This window comes from Clytia hemisphaerica, unplaced genomic scaffold, assembly GCF_902728285.1.
Source record: "Clytia hemisphaerica strain Z4C2 unplaced genomic scaffold, Clytia hemisphaerica genome assembly, whole genome shotgun sequence".
NCBI lineage: Eukaryota > Metazoa > Cnidaria > Hydrozoa > Leptothecata > Clytiidae > Clytia > Clytia hemisphaerica.
Window position 1 is genome coordinate 293,118 of NW_027103806.1, and position 24,954 is coordinate 318,071.

The 24,954-nt window shown below is 35.4% G+C and overlaps 2 protein-coding genes across 2 annotated transcripts in view; one reads left to right on the top strand and one right to left on the bottom strand.

Moving 5' to 3' along the window:
- The first annotated feature begins 1,691 nt into the window (after positions 1 to 1,691).
- LOC136806417 (lipopolysaccharide-binding protein-like) lies at positions 1,692 to 14,814 on the top strand. Its single transcript, XM_067062987.1, has 14 exons — positions 1,692 to 1,890; positions 2,839 to 2,935; positions 3,075 to 3,268; positions 6,690 to 6,844; positions 7,371 to 7,434; positions 8,142 to 8,233; positions 8,650 to 8,832; positions 9,237 to 9,296; positions 9,532 to 9,684; positions 11,462 to 11,529; positions 12,128 to 12,170; positions 12,376 to 12,439; positions 12,871 to 12,947; positions 14,169 to 14,814. The coding sequence occupies exons 1-14, from the start codon at positions 1,782 to 1,784 to the stop codon at positions 14,208 to 14,210; spliced, it is 1,401 nt and encodes a 466-aa protein (XP_066919088.1). The 5' UTR covers positions 1,692 to 1,781; the 3' UTR covers positions 14,211 to 14,814.
- A 2,055-nt stretch (positions 14,815 to 16,869) lies between these two features.
- Positions 16,870 to 24,954, bottom strand: part of LOC136806457 (uncharacterized) — a 30,377-nt gene continuing 22,292 nt past the window's right edge. Inside the window, exons 20-25 of the mRNA XM_067063038.1 lie at positions 22,865 to 24,891; positions 21,936 to 22,499; positions 20,713 to 21,009; positions 19,379 to 19,484; positions 18,790 to 18,933; positions 16,870 to 17,771 (exon numbers count right to left, since the gene is read on the bottom strand). Of these exons, the coding sequence (XP_066919139.1) occupies positions 17,104 to 17,771; positions 18,790 to 18,933; positions 19,379 to 19,484; positions 20,713 to 21,009; positions 21,936 to 22,499; positions 22,865 to 24,891 (3,806 nt within the window). The 3' untranslated portion in view covers positions 16,870 to 17,103. The remainder of the gene's footprint in view (positions 17,772 to 18,789; positions 18,934 to 19,378; positions 19,485 to 20,712; positions 21,010 to 21,935; positions 22,500 to 22,864; positions 24,892 to 24,954) is intronic.

Below are 24,954 nucleotides of genomic sequence, written 5' to 3' on the forward strand. Positions count from 1 at the left end.
GCATAACATTTAATCTCAAAATATTAGGTGGAGTTACTGGATATAATACTTCCTATTATCTTTTTATAGTATATAATTATTGGTTGTAATATTATGCTTGTCAACTGGAACGGGCAAGTGACCAAGTAAGTTACATAACAAATATTAGTTTCTGTTCCTTCGAAAAAAACACTAACAAAACACAGTACTCATTTAGAAGAAGCATTTGGCTGGGCTCGACTGCTTTTATTCTTACTTTTGCCAAGAAAATCGACCCCTCTTTTTCTTGTAAAGCTGTTCTTGAAAATAACGTGTATGTTTATTTTTTAACCTTTAGCAGTCATGAAAGACTCCGAGAAGTAGGTATATTTTCACTTAGATTTATTCATATGAATTGCCTTATCGATGAGGTGACGAGGTGATTGCCCCCGCAGGAGCGCAGCGACGAGGAGGCACTCATAGTTTCACGCATAGATATTGGACACTAGCATCCCAAAAGCAGTTGCTAGCCTACTCATTTTAGAGAGAGAGCATTTGGCTGGGCAGTCGGCTTTTGATTCTATCCTTTTGCTAAATGGTAAAATCAGTAAGAACCCTCTCTTTTTCTTGGGTCAAAGTGTGTGAACTTGACATCTAATTTAACGTGAATGAGGATGTTTATTTTTTCAACATTTAGTTACACTGGCATATCATGATGAGAATCACTCCGGAGATATACGGATAACCATTTTCATCTTTATTACATTCATATGTAAACAATTGTATCCTATCATTTGATGAGGGTGACGAGGTGTATGGTGTTCTACTATCATTTACCTTAAGGGAAAACGCGAGAAAGTCTTTTTCGATCAGAGTTTTAAAATGGCTACGCGGAATTTTTGGCGATGTCGCAAATTCACGGTTAATTTCGCGTTTGGGGGTCATTTGTCTACGAAACCCGTTCCCTAAAAACTTTAGGGTGATTTTTTTAATTTGAGAATATTGTGTTTCGCGGAATTTATTTCGCGTTTTAGCCATTTTGGTGTGTTTCGCGGAATTATTTCTCGAATTCACCCAAATTCGCGAAATTAAATTCGCGAAAATTCTTCCGCGAAAATTTCTTTTCCCTTTTTCAAATTGGTTGAAATTATTTGCGTCTTTTTGACTGGTTTAGATCTATGAACTGTCTGTAATTGATTCTACCTGGACACTTTTCCATGAATGTTTTAAGATTGTATTTTATTCTTTGTAAAAAGTATTCACATGTTTTGAAAAAGATGTTTCATTTTGGCTTATTCATTGATTGCAAGAAAATGCTGTCAATCATCTAACTACCTCGCAAACTTTGCTATAAGCTTAAAAGCCTAATTAGCATTAATTAGTACAAGCATTTGTAACCTGTGAAATTAGTATTAAAGTTTTGATATGGGACCACATTTCAAATAAAATCTCCTGAAACCTAAGGTAAGGTTGTTTTTTCAAACGTTTCCCGAATATTCAAGCGGGAAAGGTTTAACAAGGATGTCAGAATTTCTCACTCAATCGCTCCTGTGTTATCAACACGTTGACCTTTGTTTTGATGATTGAAATTAGACTCGATCTATTTTTTCGAGTAATAGTGATCTGTTCCTTTTGAAAACAATGCTAAACTTTTGTTTATAGTCAAAATAATAAAACGTCAAACTTTTTTTGCGACTTGATTACGTAGATACTGTATAGAGATCTAGAAAAACAGATCATAATAATTTTTGGAAGAGATCGCACACGTTTTTTTTAACTTTGGATATTCAATTTGTATTTCAGAAAAACTTGCAGCAATCAAGATGTTTTCTGGTTCCCTTTTGGGCGTAGTTTTATTAGTTTTAGCCTCGTTTTCGTTATGTGCGGAACATGGCGTGCAAATGAGGCTGACAAAGAAAGGCATGGATTACGGTAAGTCTTGTTGAACTTCTTTGCATATTTTTCGTGGACAATGATGGAGGCACATTGCGGTTGAAACAGATGATGTTTTCGATACTAAGTATAATTTTATTTCAAAATATTTGAAAATAAGATCTTATTTTCCAAGAATGGCAGCGTAAAAATCACTTCCTTCATTTTAATTTTCTTGGCAGTTTCGCACTATTTCTTCTGGTGTAATTGAAAAGAAAGAATTTGGTGTTAAAGTCTGGTATTGTGTGAAATCCAAAGTTGAAACTTTTTCTAGTTGTCTCCTGAATTCTTTAGTTACTATTACTCCGCTGAGCTGAAAATATTGACTGGAATCGTTTATCATTCGTGTAATACAGTAATATTGGTGTTATAAGTTAATATAATAATTGTTATGGGATAACATCAGTTTGTATAAGGTTTAGCAAGCTCGACTACTACATATTCAAAGGGAGTATTATGTTTACTATAATAAGGCAAGGCATAAAATGGTACGATGTTTACTACAACAGAATTGTTTCATTCATTATCAATATGTTTTTCTTTTCTTTGTGGTCAAGTATTTTTTCAATATTGTTTTTATTGCACTTGATACCCTTAGAGCTCTACCCATGAACTTTGTTTACACAAACAAATCACTTTAAGTAATATTCATATCCCCTTTTCCCCGCTGAATTTCGAATCTTTGAAATTCCAATGATTTGATTGGTTCTTTGTTGGGTATTCTTCATAATCTCACTTTGAGATACAGACAAGGTTTTCTAATTCAATTTTCAAGGTAATTTGGATTTTCATTGAAAATGAAAACTTATCAAATAATCGAATTCGAGAGCGTCAACTTCGATTACACCTGGAAACATGTATCTTCCATTTACCCCCTTTGTTTCAACCCCGCCTCCGTCCATGTTTTCCAAATAGCTTCTCTTAATAAGCTTACGTATCTTTTTTCAGCTGTCAACGTTGGTATTGACATCTTGAAGAAAGATTTGAAAAACCTAAAGATCAATAAAAAAGGAACTTATGGCAAAGTTCACTTTAACATCAAAGAGTAAGAAACAATTAATTGATAAATAGATAGATTTATAATTAACATTTTTCTAATCCTTGAAAATGACTATTACAAGGTCTAAAAGCTAAAAGGTATAAAAGATGTTAGCTTATCTTTTTTTTGCTTTTCAAAAATCTAGCCTGAGTTTCAGCGAATTAGACTTTGGTCAACATGCTTTGAGTCCAGTGGAAGGAGTTGGTATGAAGGGCGTTGTCTCTGGCATTGGATTGACTGCTTATGCGACTTTCAGTTACACATATATCTTCTTCTCCGATACAACACAGCTTCGTTTGATAGCAAGTGGTATTGATTTTGACATGACCTTGAAAATAGGTAAAAGAAAATTTTGATTTTTTGAGATCCTATAAATAGATACGTGTGAAAAATAACCTACTCTTTTCGTTGACATTTCCCATTTAGGTACTTTAAAATATTTAAAAATACTCTTGTTTTTTTACTCGGCGTTTTCACCCATTCCTCAAATTTTACGTTACAATATATATTATTATTATATTACGTTACAAACTATAGACTAGCAAACTAGTCTGTAAATTAATCATGTCAGAGGGCGGGAACATAAAGGCGGCGGGCGTTTGCTAGAATAGGAGCTGCGTAGGAGAGCGAGCAAAAGTTGGTGAGAGGCTGCTGATATACAGACTAGAACATTCTGCCACGGCTTCATTTTGGAGGTTGTGAGAACGGAGGAGTGCTTTCCTAAATTTTGGAGGGAGAAAAGCCGACAGACCACTTTGTTTTGAATTTTGGGTGGTGGAGGAGCCACCTTTCAAGTTTTGAAACTTTTACATCTTTAGTTGTTTTTGTTATTCATACATTCTTAGAAAGGTAAGTATTTGCAATTTAGCTTCAGTTTTCTACAATCATCAAAAGTGTACAAGGATTATTCAGTTTTCCTTATGCAGGTTGGTGGTATATGTTACGTGCTTTTGGGGCTTTTTGCTAGCCTCTTTCATTCAAGGTAAGAAATATTTTTTCTAACAGTCTAATTTGGTTCCACCTAAATACTTTTTGCTTTTTATTTTAGTACTTACAGACTACTTGTTAAGGAACTTGATTACTCTAGTCTCATTGTGGCTAAGTGAACCCCTCCAACACTCTTTTCTATGAATACAACAGTAACACTAACCAGGCAGGAACTCTGCTCAAAAGTACCCAACAAAATAACCTTTTTGAAAAAATTTTGACACTATTTTAAGAATAATAACATATCATAATAATCAATAATTCTGACACTTTTAATATCTCACGATAACCTAACACAGGTTTTCAAGCCGTACCAAAAATTTTTTTGGTACGGTTTGAAAACTATTTTTAGGTTATCGTGAGAATAAACAGCGTTTCCTGGTTAGTTTAAAGAAACTCCAAAGATTATCCCTCTCATCACTCTCAATGTCATTACTGCCAGGCTGCTGTCTGACAGTCCGACCCTCTTCAACAGACTCACTGCTACAAAAAACAACCTGTCCTGACTGTCAGCATGTAACGTACCAGCCAAGCACAGGAAAATTACACGTACACATAGAAAATTAAATGGAAAACTTACAGAAAAGTACTTACTTTTAATAGTTAAGATGTCATATGTTGAATAACTAAAACTCCAACCTCAAAACAATGACACATTGGTGCATAATTATTATTATAAGTGTATTATTATAATTAAGTATTTCAGTCTGTCGAATGAAAAATGTAACATCTGTCATGTACAAATTTAATTTGTGAAAAATTGAAATTTGCAGAATTTAGTGCTGTGATAAGATAGCTCTGATAGAAAATCCAGAGTTTATATGGTGACAGAAAAGTTTTTGGGTACACGTATTCATGATTTTAGAAAAATGCAGTATTTTTGTCATGAGAAGAGAATTATTGTAAATTCTGACCTTTTTCTATAGACTGTGGCTATGTGCTGAAGAATTTTCTTGTCACACCAAAAATGCTGAAAAATTAACCTTACACTTTAAGATTTATGGCTAAATTTTTTTGGGAGTTTTCTTGCCACACTAATTTTACAATTTAATATATTGTATACAGTATACTTATCCGACGGTACATTTGTTAGACCGGTTGTTTGACAGTTATTAGTTCGACACCCATTTGCTCGACTGCATGGTTGTTCGACGACCACTTGTTCGACACTCTTCTCTCAAACAACTGGTCTGTTGAACAACTATATAGATTGTCGAACAAGTGGATTGTCAATCAACTGGGTTGTCGATCATTTTGGCACCCATTTGTTCCACAACCCACTTGTTCGACATTCAATTTGACAAGAATTTGTTGAACAAGTAAGCTGTGGAAAAAATGGGTTGTTGAACATGTGACATATACTTATCACCCATTTTTCTGTAAATTGTAAGTATGTGTACTATAAAATTAACTTCACACTTGAAGATTTATGGCTGAATGAAAAAAATGAGTTTTCTTGCCACACTAATCTGGCAATTTAAAAATATGTAAATGTTTAAAGTTATAGTAGGTACTATGTGTACAGTACGTTTGAGAAATTTTTGTTGCCAAACTGAGAATTCTTAATTTTCTCCATAAATTCTGCTAAATTTCCCTCTACGTAAGTATATATAAGTTTTGGAAAAAATACTAGAATTGAGTAAAACATAAGCATGGCGAAAAAATTTAATCATTTTTAGATGTAAGAAGACTTTTAATATTTCATAATTTGAAAGAAAATATTTTTTGGAGAAATTTGTCAGTGCCGCTTTACCATAACTTTATTTCTACTCAAAACGGTGTAATTTTATCATAGGGATAAATACAGTACGTATTAAACTCAAAACAAAGGGATAACCAGGTAGATATTCACAAAAGTTTGTAGCACTTCCAATACACACGACATTGTGTCAGTGTCGTGTAGTAGTCTCTGGTAGTCCAACAACCATATATTTTTGATAAAGAACCTTTGACTTGTGAGTCCTGGAAAATTAAAACCTTATGTGTTTGAATGTCAGTAAATAATTGTTAGCTACTGTACCTGGGTTATCCCTTTGATTACCACCTAGGAAAAAGAAAGCCGAAATGAAAAAAAAACTCACAGTCCATAGTGTTTGCAATCTGAATACTCCATTCCTAAAATTGAATGAGTTATGAATAGGAAAAGATAACAAGTCAACAAGTTCTGATAACTGATGTTACAAGATTTTCCGTCTTCTCTTGCCTCTCAAATCAAAACAAAAAACAATCAAAAATGAGCCAAAGAATTTTGCATGCAGAGAACCATGAAGAAAAGCCACATATAATCAATAAGAAACAAGAAACAAAACAAAATCTTTTCAAATAAAAATTTCCACTAGAAGTCAGCCATTATTTTTTCCAATCACTCCTTCCTCAAAAATCAAAACAACACGATCTGCGACTTTGACGGAAGTTTTCATTTCTCATTTCACGATTTTCTCAAAGTTCATTCATTTCTACAACGCCGAAATCTGGCGTTGTAAGATTGGGGCTTCAGCTTAGCCGTTTTTTCCTTCCTGGGGTTTCGCTCCAGTCGGGCTTTCAGCCCTCGCCGCCGACAAAATTTCTTCCTACGCTTACCTAACTCATACGCTCACTTTTCCCGCGTGATACCGTTCCAGCCCGACTGGCGTGCCAGTCTATACAAACTATCGCTCCGAAAAAATGATTTTCTGTGAAATTCACCACCAAAAGTCGAAAAAAAACGAAACCTTGCCAACATCCAAGGTTATTATCAACAATTCTTCTTGATTTTCAAACCTTTCCATCATAGGAGACGACAAAGGTGGCCACCCAACAATCAGTGTTCAAGAATGTCATGCAAACGTTGGAAGCATTGATGTAGCGTTCAAAGGGGGGATGAGTTTCATTTACAATCTCCTCAAATCCAAGATCGAATCGGAAATGGAAGAAACTCTGAAATCTTTGGTAAGAAGGACGAACATCTTGTCATTTATTGGGCTAATCCAGAAATATTCTGTATCCTCTATGTTGAGGAGGCGTGACGCCCAGGGTGGTGTGGAAAATAAAAAATCCAGGATGGTCCTGAGAAATAAAAAAAATCCAGAGTGGTCTTGTTTTTGAGAGTGTGGAAATTCAGGTTAGTCCTGAGAAATAAAAAATCCAGGGTGGTCTTGTTTTTGAGAGTTTAAAGATCCAGGGTGGTCTTGTTTTTGAGAGCTTAAAAATCCAGAGTGGTCCCGAAAAATCAAAAAAAACAATCAACAGGTGTCACTTTTAGACTATCAACATAGGGGGTACGAAATACAATAACGGCTTTAATCGAGTGGTGAACTACCAAACTGATGAGGACTGGAGGTTAAGCATATAATATTATGTATTTCCGTGAATCCTTGCTTCAGTCCGTTTTATGCACGCGGGTGTGACCTAGATTTCCGAAGCTGTCCCTGACCTAATTTCACAATATTATAATAATCAATTTTATCAATTTCAGCTTTGTAAAATGGTGACAGAAGAGATCAACACAAAAGCCAGCCAAGAATTAGCTACCTTCCCAGGTTTTTAACTTTTCTACAAAACCAAATCAGGGAATGGAAAGAGATTTCTTGTCTGATATGGTTAAAAAAGGAATATTAAGTACAAGCAAGTTACTTACTAGAAGTTTTTCAATGCCACGATAACACTTTTCGGAGTTCATTTGTTTGCAAACCTCTCCAAGAATCTCAAAATATGGCAGTTGAAGAAAAAATCTTTATGCAATAGACTCATAAGGCTCAGCACTTTGTTGTTGTTGAGTACCGTCAACTGCTCTAACTTGGGACGATTGGTCGAAACATGGGACTGTTGCATATCTGGTCTGTATTTTCACTGACTCTTAAATCGAAAGAGAAATCGTGTATTTTTAAATACACCGTTCCTTAACTCAAATCAAATGACTTTGGAGGTTCGGTGAAATGGTGGCCTAATTGCCTCCCATGTTTTGTCAGATAGTCCCAAGTTAGAGCAGTTGACGGTATCATTTTCAACTTATTTGAAACAGTAGACTGTCGCTTATCGCTTAACTTCTATTATTCGAATTTTTCTATGATTCGAAGTAACTCGCAGTCCCCCTCAAGGTAAAATCCACTTGAAATACTTTTTATAATTCGAATATCTCTGTAATTCGACTAAATAAGATTCCCCGTTCGAGTTCGAATTAGAGAGAGTTCACTGTATCTTTGAAATAGCTCAAATATTGAGATTCGAAATATTCTTCACCACTTAGTTGTGAGGAAGATTGATAGCTACGCTGAGATTGATTACAGACTGACTGAACCACCTCGTTTCACAAAATCATACATGGATGCTTATCTGAAGGTAATGAATGCTCTTTTCGTTTATGATTTTACGTTTACGATTTATGATGTTTCAGTCTCTTATTATTCAGAATTTCAAAGTTGAGTATGATTGACACTTTGGATCAAGTTCAGATTGCATCGTGTGCCGATAAGTCAAGGGTTGATTATCGATTCAAAACTTGTTATCATTACTCAAAAATCATTAGTACCATTAGCCTCGCATGAGCCATTTCACCTTCGTAATGAATCGTTCTGTTATCGATTTACCATCATTCGTCAGTCGCAAAATCTTCAAAATTTTGGTGTTGGTTCCACTGATTCCTTATAAAACAGTCTCTAGAGCTTGATATATCCCTGTTAAGCCTACGCATAAAAGCATAAACACATGTTACAATCAGTTGCAATATAAAAAAAGACTCGTGCTTTCTCAAACAGGGTGAGTTCAAATCCTCAACTGATCCCGAAGAAAGTCAAAATCCTATCCCTGAAATGACTACAAATGATTTGGATGACAACATGGTATACTTTTGGGTCAGTGATTACACATTCAACACAGCTGGTGAAGTTTACCATAAAGCCAACAAACTTCAATTTACCGTCAATGCTTGGGATAAAAATGTAAGAAAGAGTTATGAATTATCTTAATATTTTCAAAAGAAATTTTTGTATTTATGTAAACATTTCCTTGCACTACTTTTAGTGCAACGACTTCAGTTTAGAAGACGAATCACTCAAGTCCTAGATATAAAAAAGTTCGCTATTGCACTAGGTGTAACAATGTAACAATGACAAAATAATTTAAACTTTTTACTTTTCCAATGAAGAATTATTCTGCCTGCGGTGAGGTCTGCGATTCAGACTCGATTAAATATTGTTCAGATTTATCTCAGGTCATAGAAACTTTTAACCTCTTGTTTTCATCTGAGAATTCACATAAAGCTCTGCAACGGAGCATTATATTTGGTTCTCCCTGACGAAATACATTCGATTTATTGTATTTAGTTTTTTTTTTTCATTTCCAGACACCAGCAGAATTGAAGACCATTCTTGATACCACTAAATTTATCCCTCTCTTTCCATCGGTATGTCATTAGGGTTATTTTACTGAAAATATGCTTTAAACGCTTTCAATATTTCATAACGTAGACTTTGCTGAATAAAATGACTTTAAGAGCTAAGCTTCCCAAAAGGTCTTCTTGTTATAAGGTCGAAAGACTACTCATGATTCGTGCTGCCAATACGACCAATGTGTAAGCTATTCGATATTTCATCATACGTTCGTTCGTTCGTTATACTTTGATTGTTTGATTTTTTCAGATTGTGAAAGACTATCCCAACCAGCCAATGGGTGTTGAAGTTTCCTCGTTCCAGGCCCCTCATGTTGTTTTCACCAAGAAGGATGCTAACTTTCATTTATACGCTACAACAAAATTCTCAGTTAAAGAAAAAGAACTTTTCACCTTTCAGTTCGTAAGTAGGTTATCCGCATGTCTTTCAGTTAGCAGAAGAAGTTTATGAGGCGTTTCGGTTTGCGAACCGTATATCGCCCATATAGCTTTGGGTACGTACTCGGGCAAAAAGGGTACGGGATGTGCCGCTGATCAGGGTACCTTTTTTCACCTCCATAAGTCCCAGCTAGGGTCGCAAAAACAATCCCTCTCGTGATACCTTTTTTGGGTAATTTTGAAAAAGTATGGAAGATCTTGAGAAAATTTTGGAATTTCAGTCATATTCAAGATTACTTTTTTTGCAAACTCTGGCAATTTTTCAAGAAACGAGTCCCACATATCCGCCATTTTTCTAACCTCAATGGAATACCCCCGTCGCTCGGTAAGGGTAGTATCCCCCCGGGCTTTAAATTCCGCTTCACTTTCCTTCTGACGGACGATAGCATGGTTTGATAATTCGAAAGTCTTTCAGTTAACAGAAGAAGGTGTACGCTGCTACAAAACCGGTAAAAATACCTTAAGGGAATAAATTCTCGCGGCAACTAATTTTCGCGAGACAGCTTCCTTTGCGAAATAATTTAATTTCCGCGGAACTTATTTTCGCGACTAACTTCGACTGTAAATTTTCGCGAATTGGTGAATTTCTTCAGATTTTCACATTTTTCGTTGGTTTGATTACGAGATTTTGTGTGTATAGTAGAGTGACTCTCCATAACTCGAACAGCTACGAGGAATGACAATTTATTCTAATTATAGAGACATTCGAGTAAAGACTCATTTAGGGGCTCTGACCATAGTCAAAAAATTGATTTTGGTATTTGAGCATAAAAGTTATGTTTCAGGTTCCTTTACACTTTTAAAAAAGAATTACCTTTACAAATTGCTTTTTGATCAAATCCCATAAAAGTAATTAAGAATTTAATTACAAAAATGACGTTAATAACTTTATAAAGACGTTAATAATATGTTGCATCACCCTCTTTTATAAAAACATAGGCGTAGCGAGATACCCTGTAAAATTTATGAGGGAGTGCAGACGTTTATGACATATTCATTATCTTTTGATAAAACAAAGACAATAATTACAGTGTCGTAAAATCGTCGCTCTCATCCATAAACGCCTATGAAAAGTGCTAAGTTTTAATGGCTAATTAACCTTTTGGTTTCGAAATTTTTTCAAACTGTCCGCAAAGAATTGAACTGTTTTAAATTTTTCGGAAAAATTTTCTAAATTAATGCATCAAAATTAATAGCAGTTTTTCTATGAACAATTGGGATGAAACATAGATCAAAAAGCACTTTTTTCAAGATTTTGAGACAAGTAAGCTTTTAGAAAGATTTTCCGAAAATATATGTTAAGTCTTCATTTTCTTCTTCATCAATTTTTTTCTTTGCGATTCATAAATTTTCAGACTCAAGGATAGTTGGCCTAACAGAAAATGTATAACATGTCAAAGTTTTGTTTGCTACATCACAGGCAGAAGATAATATTTTGTACATTACAAATATCAAAATTCACTATGGTCAGAGCCCTTAGGAGAGTTTTTTAGCTGAAAGAATTTTTAGCGTAAAAAAATAAATTTTCACAAGGATTAAATTTCGCGAATTTAGCGAGAGATGAGAGTTTGAAAAATTTCGCGAGGGATTATTTTTCGCGAAAAAGGCGAAATTCGCGAAAATTCGCGAAATATAATCCCTGCGAAAATTTATACCCTTAAGGTAAGCATTGTATCCAAAGAAAATCAAAATATATCTTCACATGCATACAACATTTTCAAGTTTATATATGATCTTTGCAGGATATCAAAGCTGGTGCATCATTTGCTGTTCGCGAAACAAATATCACCGCAAAAATTGATTATTTTACGTAAGTTTTATAAATAAAAGGTTGCTTATTTGATTGGTTTATATTTCTTGATAAGAACTAAAGTTCCACTGACTCTGAAAGTTGATCCATCGACCATTGTTGAGAAAGGACAAACCAATCTCGATAGGTAGTTATCAAGCTCTTCTTCAAAGGGATTATCAGATGATTTTTGATATTTGGCAGAGAGACACCTCTACATATCTTTTAACCCATTTTTTGCGAGGCTGAGACATCTGACTTTGAAATCTCTAAAAATGAGTCTTTACTTTTACACAGTCTCTGCGTTGGATTTCTATTTTTTTCAAGTAAAAATTTGAAAATTCAAAGTCGAATATCTCAGTTTTGGAAAAAGATTTGGATAAAAACTTTGGAGGTGTTTCTTAGGACCATAAGATGTTCTAATAAGCCAAATATCAAAAATCATCTGATAATCCCTTTAAACAATTTAGAAGCCGAATAGGTACCTATAGTCCGCTTTCCAACTTTCCTCACCCTGTAACGTGTATTAGAAATCTATAGGGCCCTCTATAGAGAGGGGCTATCCATGATTTGAAATGATTTTTTATTGTCTCTTGTTAACCAATTAATTTGTTTTTAGGTATAATGGAAAAGTTACACAATCTGTCTACGGTGACCCAACGGTATGTTTTACTGGAACTTTAAAAAGTTCTTTTTCTCTCAAACTTTGGAATCCTTAATTTCACATTTCTTTGTTTTGGCTAATTACTGCTTTAAACTACCCAATGTTTTCAACTGACCCCTAAAATCCACTAAATTCTAATTAAAATTACATTGAAATTGGAAACTTATTAAACTAAATTCCTTGAAAAATTTTCATATTTGTAGCTTTCATTGGACAACGCTTTCGTAAAGGCTTTAGTCCAAGTTTTGGTCATCAAAAACGCCAATGGTACGTAAATTATTAGTTGTTTTTCATTTACACTACATTTCTCTTGTACGTTTTGTTGTTAAAAAAGGGGCTTAAAGTATGTCTCAGTCTAATCTCCAGTGTAGACAAAAAAAGCTGTAACTTTCAGTAGAATTTGAATGAAAAGGTGGTTTTGAGTTTGTTGAAAAGTTAATAAGGAGTGGAATATAATAAAATAGAAAAATGTACATTGCTTGAATGGTTCGATGAAATGTTTTTATAGATGTTCAATATAATCTTGCAGCGGAAACAACAAAGGCTGTAACTTTCAGTAGAATTCGAATAAAACAGTGGTTTTGCGCTTGTTGAAAAGATAATAAGGAGTGGAAATTACTTTAGTAAGTGTTACTGTTCCAATTCTTCGGTAACATCTTTATTGATCGTTTTAAAATCTGTTTCTTCTTTTTCCACAGATGCTTTGAATCAAGGATTTCCATTACCCAAAGTTAAAGAAGTCACTTTTGAAAATTTCAATGTCTTCCTTCAAAAGGTAGAAATTTTTTTTTCTTAGAAAACTTAGTGAGTAATAATATTCGCAAAAGAAGCACAGAACATTGTAATGCCTTACAAACCCTTACGTTAGAATTGTACCTAAAATTTTCGATGAGTCCGCACGAATCGTCAGAAAATTTCCAGGTGGAGGATAAAGTGTCCGGGGGGTAGTGAAAAAGCTACACAATTTACCTTCTCCAGGGGGGTAAATTTGTTCTGTTTGGGGGTAGTTTCGCCCTGTTTGAAGGTAATCTTGAATGCCCAGTGGGTCAACTGATGCTTGTCCGGGGGTATATCCTCCACCCCCCCCCCCCATATTCAATTTTTTTCTGGAAGAGCTCATTCCATTGTTTTTTACGCTGAAAAATTGTTATTTTCAATCCTTATTCAATCCTATTGAAATACCGGGTGCACCAAAAAAAAAGTATACAACTTTGTCGAGATATTGTGAGCTTCAGGATTTAATCTTTTTGGTTCATTCTTTTTTTATTGTATAGAGGATGCTCTAACTTGAATTTTGAGCTATTATACATTAAATTTGAAAAAGCAGTTCAAAAGTTATTTTCAAAAAACTAACTTTTTTTCCATATTCAAAAAATCATTAAAAACAGCAATCACACAAAAAAATAATTTCATTGTTTCTTTTATTCTTCTTTCTCTTATCTTATATTTTGCCAACAGTTTGCCCATTTTATTTGCACGTCATGAACATTTCCAACACCAGCAAACTCAATGCAGACCCAAGTTCTTTGAGCAACTAGTCGAGGAATGGTGATCTATTTTTTCAAAGATCTTCTCACATAGCATAACATCAAAACCTTGGAGATTTCCAAAAAAAATTTTCAGCTTTTCCAAAAATATTATCTCACATGGGAATAGCTTGTTTTACCATATTTTTAAATTCCGTGACGAGTTTTGATGAACACAGTTGCATTTTTTGGTATTTTTAGGTGTAAACAAGGTAAGTGTCAAGTGTCAAGAAAAGTTTGCTCGCTGTTTTTGATGATTTTTTGAAATTTCGACATTAACAAAAAGCTTTTTTGAAATAATTTTCGAACTACTTTTTCAAATTTAATGTATGATAGCTCAAATTCAAGTTAGAGCATCCTCTATACAATAAAAAAAGAATGAACCAAAAAAAATAAATCCTGAAGCTCACAATATCTCGACAAATATCTCTTTTTAGTGCACCCGGTACAAAATTAATTTGTTTTCTTAGGATTCTTTGGGAGTTGGAACCGACCTAAAATACGTCCAATAAGGAGCGAAAGAAGAACGTCTCATTGGGTGAGACCAATTTATTTTGTTGTTGTACGGGCAGATCATTAGAAAAATATGGGTCGGTCGGTTGGTAAAGTAAGAATAAATTTTTCATTTATCAGGGTTGTTAAAGTACCGAAAATATTTTTCAAAAATTATCTGGATCAAAAATTCACTGTTTTTATCTTCGATGAAGATCATAATAAAATTTTAGTGTATGGAATGCTTGATTTTCTAAATTTTTCAATTTTTTGAATTAATTTTCAGCTTTATTCAAATTTAATTCTTACAAATAACTGGTGTGTAAAATATATTGTCGTGAATTTAATTCTTACAAATAACTGGTGTGTAAAATATATTGTAGTGAATTTAATTCTTACAAATAACTGGTGTGTAAAATATATTGTGGTGGAAATTCAATACTATTTTTTTAATTTTAGCAAAAATAGAGTCGGTCGGACCCGTTTAGAACAACAAATTAAATTGGTCTCGCCTTATGCATGGAAATTTTATATGTTAAAATTTTTTTTATACCACAGATCATTTTATCTTTTTTTATATTATATGTTTCTTAGTATAAAGCTGAAATATAATCTTAAACGTAATTTGCATTTTTATATCGTCTCACCCCCTACCATTTCAACCAACCAACCGACCCCTACCATTTCAACCAACCAACCGACCCCTGTCGGAATTTAGGAAAGTGGACTAAGCGAAAACTATCAACGAGATAGGGGTGTAAAAAACGTTTGAAGATTTTTCCAGGCATTAGTACACACTTTTTTTTATAAGAATACACTTTATAAGAATGTGGCCAACGCAAATTAAGAATAATGCTAAAAATATCACCATCATGGAATTTCGCTACTCAAAGCTAAAGAATGCCATTTTTAGAGCATTTTCAATTACTTTAGTCGTAGAAATTTTAGTGAGACTAATTTTAGCGAGCCAGGAAAATCTTGATTTTTTTTGGATTTATTTTAGCGAATCACGATTTCAAAAAATTTCGCGTGGATAAATTTTAGCGAATACTCCTATTACATTATTGATTGAATTCGTTTTCTTGCATTTCTTTGCACTGAAACCCTTCCTATTGATAAAAATGTATCAAGGCAATATAACCAGAAATTTCGCGTGGATAAATTTTAGTGATCTGGCGATTCGGCGTGTTTTAGCGAAAACAGGGAAAACTCGCTAAAACGCTAAAATTTCTCCGATTAAAGTATGTTAAATCTAGTCTGAATTGGGATCCTAACTTAAAGGGGAACTCAACAAATTTTTCATTTTTATTTTTTTCCTGATTTTTGGTAATATTAAGTATAAAAATGAGAAAGAAAGTATATAGGTTCGATCTCTCAAATAAAAATCATGAAAAATCTCTCTTAACTTCAGTTAAAAATATGTTCAAAAAATCACCCCCTTTCTTTTAAAAAAAGATCGACTTCTCTTTGGATTATGACGTCAAAGTATTCAGAAAACAGAACAAATTCAGTTATGACTACAGTATGTTTTCAGAGTTCTGTTTTAAATAAGAAATAAATACATAGAAAAGTATTCCTGGTAAATTGTGGGTGATTTAGCTGAATAACAATAAAAAATCCAACAAGAAACACAAAAATTTAGTCACAAACCCTCTACTGAAGGGCCTGTCTTCACTGATTTTTAGCCTGAGAAGATAAGCATCTTCCTCTTTCTGAATGCAGCTACGTCATAAAACAGCTGAAAGTGCGTCTTTTTTATTTGATAAACAATTTCATTTTAGTAGAGGGGAGCCTCTTTTTAAAAGCTCATTAAACAAATTTTTAGAGTGAAAGGAGAGTTGCAACCTTGAAATTTTGAAATTTATCGATGAAACAAACCATTTCAGGATAGAAACAGAAAAATCCAAAATTTGTTGAGTTCCCCTTTAAAGATTACCGTAAGAATATTTTAGGATGATTTTCCCAAAAAAGTTAAGAATATCCATGATGAAATGGATTTACACCCTTCTTATAAAAAAAGCGTGTAATGGACAAAGTGCTTCCAATGTATTCACAATTGAGAATAGTGTCACTTTTGGCATTGTTTTGATTTTTCTGGTCTGATAATGTTTTTCTCGCACCGTTTTTAATATATGTATCCGACTTGGTTAATTCTAACCATATTTTCAAAGCTTTTTGCCCGGAAAAGTACACAGAGAATGAGCTACACATAGACTTTAACGTGAGGAAATAGAGGCTAAATAGCTTAAATAAATACCCAAAAATTAGGTCTCGCCACCTAGGTAACTCAACAAATGAAGGTGCAAAAAACAGACGGAATTTTGTGAAATATTGTTATTTCTTAAGTAACGCCAGTTTATATACACTAAAATAAAAATACAACACTACTTTACCCTAAAAATGGCTTTTTTTACCTAAAAAAATGAGTACCAAGAATGTTGCCAATTTCAAACGATTCAAATAAAAATCTCTACACGAGAATTTCTGGTTACAATAGAGCTTAAATGCTAATGTGAAACTAAGCAGGTGTGTCTCTTGAGGGAGACAGAGAAACCTGTTTTCTTTTGTTTAAAAATACTGCGTAAGCAAGTTGTGGAAGATAGATGTTCTTGATGTGGTGAATTCCGTAATAATTCTATCCTGAATTCATTTGGCAACCGATGAAATAAAAATAAGATCCTACAAAAATGTCAAAAATATTCTCTTTCAAATAAAAGTGTTATGTACAAAACAAAGCCTACTAAAATAAATCCAAACTAATATAAAATGTTCTGCAACTTTATAATGTCTTTCACTTTCTTGCTGATTATTTAAAAAACGGCATCGTAGGTAACTCGAATATCCATTAATATCAATCTACTATTTGAATATAGTTCAGGACTGTTTCAGCAAAGATTCTTATGCAAGATTCTTTTAGAAATGTGCACCTCTAAGAGCACCACGCCCACGATAAGATCCACGCATGGCACCACGGCCGCCTCTCGTATTATGTTGTTGGTGTTGAAAGTGTGACGGAATTTCATCATAAGGATCATGTTGCGGGTAGTTCATTCTGCGGATAGGTCGTTGCTGATACGGTTCTTTGTAATTTGCCGGTTGGCTGTACGGATCGTTTGCAGTCTCCTCGGAAGAGTCATAATGGGGCCTTGTTGGTTTTTGATTTTGATGGTAGTAATTATTTGGTGGGTATTTACTGGTGGAGTAAGCTGGGCGGTGGGGTGAATTACCATTCATGGTAGGCGGAGATTGGTGAGGAGGGCGACTGGCGTTTGAGCGATTGGGCGAGTGATTGTAATTTTTGTTTGGAGAGTACCTCTCATTGCTGTTATTGCGAAGTTGGTATCTCTCGTTTACATGGTTTCCTTGTGGATACTTGAAGAAGCCTCGTCCCATTCCACCTCGTGTTTGGGTGTTGTTACTATTGAAATGCACGCCACGCCCATTATTCATTTGACGCCCCCTTGTTGAAGGGTACTGTTGATGAGAGTATTGGTTTTTATGGTGGTAAGCATCTTGTTGGTATTTTGAGTAAGGGTCCTCGAGATATGGGTTACTTTCTTGTGGTCGATGGATGCTGTCATCTGAACGAGAGAGGGTAAGAAGATCACGTTTAAAGTCAAATTTAAAATCAAAGAACGAATAACTTTTGATGAAGTTTGAATTAGCTTACAGTTTTATGGTCATGGAAAATATATTCGCGTGAATGGGATATTATTTTTAAAAGAAATTATGAAGAACAAGTGATACTTTTATGGACATACCTGTTTATAAAACGAATAATAAAATTTTAATGAAGGCAACGTAGAAACAAAAACTGAATAAAGTTTTGCAAATTGGTGCCAAAAGTTTTAATTATTTTTTTTTGTCTATTTTCGATAAATTAGAGAAAAGTTGCTTTGTGACGTCATAGTTGATGGCGTCATTCAAATTTTAAGTTCTATGGCTGACGTCATAAGCACCTTTTCCCTAATTTCTCAAAACAGACAAAAAATTAATTTTATTAACAGGCAGTTCTGAAATCTACATCCTTATACGCTTCTTTTGACGTATAAATGACCATGCCTAGGGCCCCAATTTTCTAGTCTGATTCGCAGACATATACTTCCTATAGGTCTGCTTAATAGTGTATGAATTGGTTTCCCGCTACGGTGGCTCTTATGGTGGCCGACTCGTGCTATTTGGCGAGTTTTGGCTATTTATGGGAAGAAGAAGGCAGAAGAAGCGGCATTTTGTTGGAAAGAAGATTCACCGAGTATTGAGCAGCCTCTATAAGAAACTTTTTTCGCTAGAGGATGAGCAGAAGCTTACCAATTTTCTGCACAAAACTCATGTCCTTTTTGGACATGCCATAAGTTACACGAGAAAAGAAAATCAAATTCTAGTAGTAGAATCATATAACTATCATTCATATACATATATAAAATTGTAACTAGTAAATTTTAAAAGCATCGTCACTGTGAAGAAATTAAAAAAAATTCATTCATTCAAAAGATATGGCTTAGATATGTGGCTGGTTTTCAAATTCTTAAAATGAAAGTAAAAACCTGTGCAGGAAATTCAATTTTTACAGAAAAATGTAAAAGAAGACATTGTAACTACCTTCTTGAGGTCGTTTGTGATGGTGGATAGGTCTCGGTTCAGGAGGCATTAATGGTGCAACTTTCGTTTCAGGATACACTGGTTTTCTGTTGAAGATATATTTGGCGTACCCTTTGTTGACGTATTTTTCACCAACGTCAGTACCTGAAAACAAGTAGTTATACAGTAAATCAGAAACAACTCTCTAATCAACGGGCATTTATAGTAAATACCTTATCGGCCAAAACTTAGTCGGCCTTAATTTTAGTCAGTCTTAATTATTAGTCGGCCCTAATTTTAGTCACCAAGCCAAAATTTAGTCACTTAGGGCCGACTAAGTTTTGGCCGATAAGGTAAGTAAGTTTGCGACCGCAGTCATGGGCGACCTAGACTCTTTTTTAGCTGTTTAACCAAAGGTAGGAGATAGGGTGCCACTCTTTTTGTTGGATTTCTCAACTTACCCTTGACTAGTTGCTGAGCATCACGCAGAGAAACATAAAGTTTTGTAATCTTTGGGGTTCCCACAAGTATCCTTGCGCACCGTAGCCGAATGCACTACCTTCATGCTACAGTTAGCTGACAAACATTATTGTCCTAAAAAAAGTTATACCTGTCTTTTTGTCAAAGAGAGCCACACGGTAAATGGTTTGATGTTTCTTCAAGATTTTGACTTTCAAAATACGATTGACGACCAACAGGCGGAAGTAATCACTAGCCTGAGATGAAAAAACGAAAATCATTTAATAATATCTTATAAGGTCAAACTAGTAGGGTCGTTTAGCATAATTTACAGGAAAAAAAATAATATATAGCTGAAACTTTCTCCAGACCTTCTCTATAGGATGTTTATGCCTCAGGAAAAAATCCCCTAAAATCCCACTGGTGGAAAATCCCTTTTTTGGGCGATTTCAATTTTCCCTAGGCAAAACCCTAAGGGCGAAACTTTTTGAAAATTTCAAACTCATTTTCAGACAGTATCATATACATGTTTTTTTTTATAAGCAAGTGTCTGTCCCTATGCCAGGCACGCATTATGCTTAGTATTCAATTGTTTTCAAACAATAGAGCCATTGTTTAGGTACCAAAAACTGAGCCTGTATATGCTTATAAACGTTATGCTTATAAAAGAAAAAACATGTATTCGAAAGCTCTCCAAAAACTATAGACTTTTAAACGGGTATAGCCGATTTCACTCGAGATATTTCATGCGCAAGTTCCACTTTTCGCCACATTTTGGTCTAAAATTTACCATAAATTGCATCTTCTGCGTGAATTATCTCGAGTTAGGTAATGAAATCGGTTGTACCCGTTTAAAAGTCTTCTGTATAGTTTTTTGAGAGCTTTCGAATGGTATACATGATGTTGTCTAAAAATGAGTTTGAAATTTTCAAAAATTTTCGACCTTAGGGTTTTGCCTGGGGAAAAAAGAAATTGCCAAAAAAAGGGATGTTCCACCAGTGTGATTTTAGGGGATTTTTTCCTGAGGCATAAGCATCTTATAGAGAAGGTCTGGAGAAAGTTTCAGCTAGATATTATTTTTTTCCTACAAACAGCCTATACTTTTGTAACACGACCACACTAAACCGATTTTCCTACAGAACACTTTTTGATAGAATACTCTTGTATTTCAGGGTTTTTATATTTCTATAAAAAAAACCCAATAGATAGACCAGGGGGAGGGGTCAGTACTAAAATGTCAGACGTTATGATGTTTAGTGACGTAGTGATATACCCAAAAAAAGCTTAACAATACTTATAGTATCACAGGGTGCTAAAGCTTTTTAATTAATCTAACCATTGCAGATGATATCCTTTACCCAATAAGCATAAATATGGTATAATATCAGGGGTGGCCGAAGCAAATTTACAGAAAATGAGCTATAGAATACTAAGCAACCTCATCCATGCCCTTAAAACTGAAGTTACTTATAAATTTTTTTTTACTTCTTTAGGGTAACCAGTATCGTTGATAGGGACCAGATATTGCATCTGTAAGGTGACCGATTGTGCTGGCAATTCCTTGAACTTGTCAGGTAACGGATATATCTCTTCTCTCTGCATGGTGTACTTTGAACCGAAATCACACAACCAGATACTGGCTGTTTCGTTGCTATGGAGACGCACGATGAAACCACGATACCATTGGCCGTCCGTAAGTTTGATGGCGCATAAATCACCCTCTGAATATTCGAATCCTTCGCTTTCTTTACCTTCGAAATGAGCTTTCAATCCCGCTGACACCTGAAAGAAAGAAAAGTTGTATTCAACAGTAAGTTAGACATATATCTGAGAAGGGATATCATATCTCACCTAATTCTCTTGTTCTCTCTAATTCGAGCCTCTAAACCAGTAACCTTTTTTCAATGAATATGATGAAACGTGCAATCAACAAGAATGGAAAAATTTATGTGTTAATTAAAACCTCCTTCCTTTCACCCAGCCTTGGTGTCAAAGCGAAAGACAATTCATGTTCATCTCATTTGTGCTTCCGTTTCATATCAGATACATATTCATATCAGGCCGGTGTTTTCTATTGTTATATTATTTTCGATTTCGTGATGAATACACAAATGTTTTTCTTTCCATCTCTCGAAACAATATTGCTCCACATCCGGGTCAACTCAATATGAAAAGCTTGCAACTTAAAATTGAGGAGTAAGCAAACGATATCAACTTACAATAGTTTAAAACAAAAACTTTAACGATCTAAAGATGAAGATATAAAGAAGAAAACCAACGGACTCATAGTGTGCAAGGGGGTTCCAGGTCCCACCAAAAAATTCAGGTCCCACGTAACTCTAAAATTTCCACCCTCAATCCAGACTCCTAGATCCCAGCTAAAAATCCTATCCCCACGAAAAATTATACTATTTCAAGGAACGAAACGAAAATTCTTACAGTATAATAATAATAATAAAAAAGTTTAGTATAGTAAAAGAATTATTTAGAATTATAATTAAATTGGAAAGAAGAAAAAACTAACATTAACTTTTACCAAAACACCAAAATCCAACCTAAAGAAATTAATCCCCACCTTAACTTGTCTTTCCCACCTAAAACCTGGAAATTTTCGACCCACTATTTCTGGGTGGGGGGGTGCACACTATGGGACTGGCAGGAACTTCTTCAAATAGGTAAAAGCTCAACGAATTAAAATTATCTCTAACCTCATCCACAGCCTTTTCTTTCTCATCATCCAACATACGACAGTAAAACAATCTAGGGCTGACCACGCATGTAACATAAGCTTCAAAATCTTCCATGGTCGGTTGCTCTACGTCAATTTGTTTAGAAATATCAGAGAACGGGATTGCTTTGCGTGGATCTTTCTTATTTTGCGTGTGGCTATCACTGGGAATGATTGGGTCCACTTTCACTGCATAGCCAGAATCACTTAGCAATTTGTCTAACGGTTGGTCTTGGACTTTGATTCGTGCACCGAATATGATACCATCTTTGTACTCTGGCTTCACACGAACGTTTTGACCAATGATAAACTCCTTTAGAAATTGACAGACCTCATTCGACCACTCCTCTTGCTCTTCGACTGGCTTCACAGTGATTAGTTTCAACGGAACAACTTGTGCGGGGACACGACGGAATTCTGGCGATAAAGCTTTGGCTTCATTCTTTGGAGCAGCGATGCTGTTCCCGAAGTCAATAAGAAAGATGCTATAGTTTGATTCCTCATCCATTCCTGTCACTAAGCCACGCATCCAAAGTTCTTTCACCTAAAATAATTGAAAACTTATTGATTTGAGTAAAAAAAGGATGATTTCTTCAGGGAAAAGGGAGGACTAAGACCGTGATTGGAAAAGGACATTGCTAATCTGGGAAAAATTTCGTCTCCTAGCTGCACCTAGAGATATACTTATCTCTTTTTGCCGACCAAAATGTAAATTAGTCATTTTTCACCGGCAAAATTTTGAAATGTATCTCTTAATAGTGTAAAAATGTTTCAAAAGGTTTTGGTCGGGAGTTGAAAATCAGGTGAACGGTTTGGTCAAAGAAAAAAAAATCGAAGAAGGGGAATTTCGTCTACAATCAAATTCAGACTTTCTTCCCGATAGTGCAAAACAAAATTAGGCAAGTTTACCTTAACAGCACATAAGCTCCCAGGCTTCAAGTTAGACACTGAAGAATCATTGGCATAGGTGGAGGCCATTAACACGCAGAGATCGTTCAGTTCTTTGGTCACGATTCGATCTTTGAAGTTAGCGTAAATCATGTAGGGTGATTCAACGTGTGTGATTTTCAGCTCATAAGTTCCGCCGGAAAGGTCACGAAGGTCTATCTTCATAGCAGCTGATTCCAAAGGGTGGATAGAGCTTGGTAGTGTTGATTTGTTAGCAGAACTTGGGCTGCTTGTAACACTGCTGGTGACTGAGATAGATGAGACTGTGGTAGGAGTTGTAGGTCTGTTTTGGCTCTCTGTGATGGTGAGGTTTTGTATGGGAGGTGTTTCAGTGTTGGAGACTGGCGGAGGTGTCGATAAAGGTGAGTATGGTTCGTAAGGAGCAATTGTTGCCGACGGCTTCGGTAATGGCACATCAGTCTCAGGAAGTTCTTGTGTGATTTTGACAGGCTCTGCGATCGGTGGTTCCGATTCTAGGATCGACGGTTTCGGAGCCGGATTGGAGATCACAGGTTCCTGAAGAGTTTGAATGACTGGTTCTGGAATCGATGGTTTGGAGATCACAGGTTCTGAAGGGGGATGTTGGATGACAGGTTCTGGGTTTGATTTCTGCTCAACTGGAGCATCTGGTTTTCGCAAAGATTCAGTAGGTTGAGACGGTGCTGTTTTTGGAGGTTTTGGTTGTACCTTTTCTAGGAAGAATTGTGATACATTGACAGTCGATTCACCATATTCTGCCTCAATCTCAACCACATATGAATCTTCTTTTCGTGAAACGACTTTGAAAGTCGAAAGTTTGTTCAAAAGGAGTGTTTGTAGCTCAGAATCCAACTCTTTCTTCCATATATCATTTGTGAGACCGTGGAGTGAGAAATGGATAGCTTGTTTGGCGATAAGAGTGTGTTCCATCGGCAGCTGAGCTAAATCGTCAAAACAAGCTGTGGCAGAGTTGCCAAAATCAAGTGATTGTACCTTGGCTGTTTTCTTTGTGGAATCCACCTCTGTTACCACAGATCTGAAATATTGATCAAACCCTGCAAAATATGCTGCACAGACCTCGTTAATGATGGGTTGATAGGACACGTCAGTTTCTTTGAATTTGTTAGTCAGTTCAAGTGACATGGCATCCAACTGACCAATTTCTTCAAAGTTAGTGACTAAAAGTTGGATGTGGATACAATCAGGTCCTTCAATATTGACAACAGCCATTTGACCTTTATCAGGAACATTACATTTTGGAATAGATTCTATCATGATTCTTTCAATGGTTTGAGGAGGCTTCGTTTGAGCTTGATCGGGTCTCGGAACTGGCGTTGGAATAGTCTTTGGTTCTTCTTTAACCTTCTGTGGTTCAACGGGGTCTTTGATTGGTTCAGGTAGGTAATCCTCGATATCATCACCGGTCTGTCGATCGAAGAGTTGCACTGTCAGCACATTTTGGTTTCTTTCCAGTACCTTCATTTCATAAACTTCATTCAAAGCCATTTTGATGAATTTCTCAGTGACGTTGCTCGCGACTTGCGATCTGGATAGTTTGAGAGTCATAGCGAAAGAAGGTAGCTGAATGAACTGTGGTGCCATACGTCTCAGGCTGCCGAAAGGTAGCATGCTGGTGTTTCCAAAATCAATGAAAAATATAGTAGCCTCGTTTGCATGAGTTTTGATCACGTGACATCTACTCCAGATTCCTTCGAACAAACCACAACAAAGATCGCCGACTGTTGGTTGATATGGAGTCGTATCTACTGAGCAATGATCTGTCATGGCTTGTGTCAGCATGGAGAGTTGTCCGTACTTTTCTTGCGTGTTCTCTTGTGCGTAGAAAAGTTGAGCGTTTTCGATGTGTTGAATAGTAACATCGCATCGGTCTGGTACAGCGAATGCCGGTTTTTTCGTGTATTGATCTACAGATTGGCTGTGAGTGGTTGTTACGGAATTGCTCACTGGACTCTCGGTGTCAGTGATAGGTTGTTGAGCATGTTGTGATGCTGAAATAAAGAAATCAGAAAATATTCGAACCAAGGCTGCATCGAGGTTGTGGTGATAAGATC

What these genes read in the sequence shown, in the direction of transcription:
- LOC136806417 (XM_067062987.1), top strand. Translation starts at nt 1,782, where the DNA reads ATGTTTTCTGGTTCCCTTTTGGGCGTAGTTTTATTAGTTTTAGCCTCG. An exon ending in AAGAAACTCTGAAATCTTTG is followed by an intron (nt 6,845 to 7,370) that starts GTAAGAAGGACG and finishes TATCAATTTCAG; the next exon opens with CTTTGTAAAATGGTGACAGA. An exon ending in AACTTTTCACCTTTCAGTTC is followed by an intron (nt 9,685 to 11,461) that starts GTAAGTAGGTTA and finishes TGATCTTTGCAG; the next exon opens with GATATCAAAGCTGGTGCATC.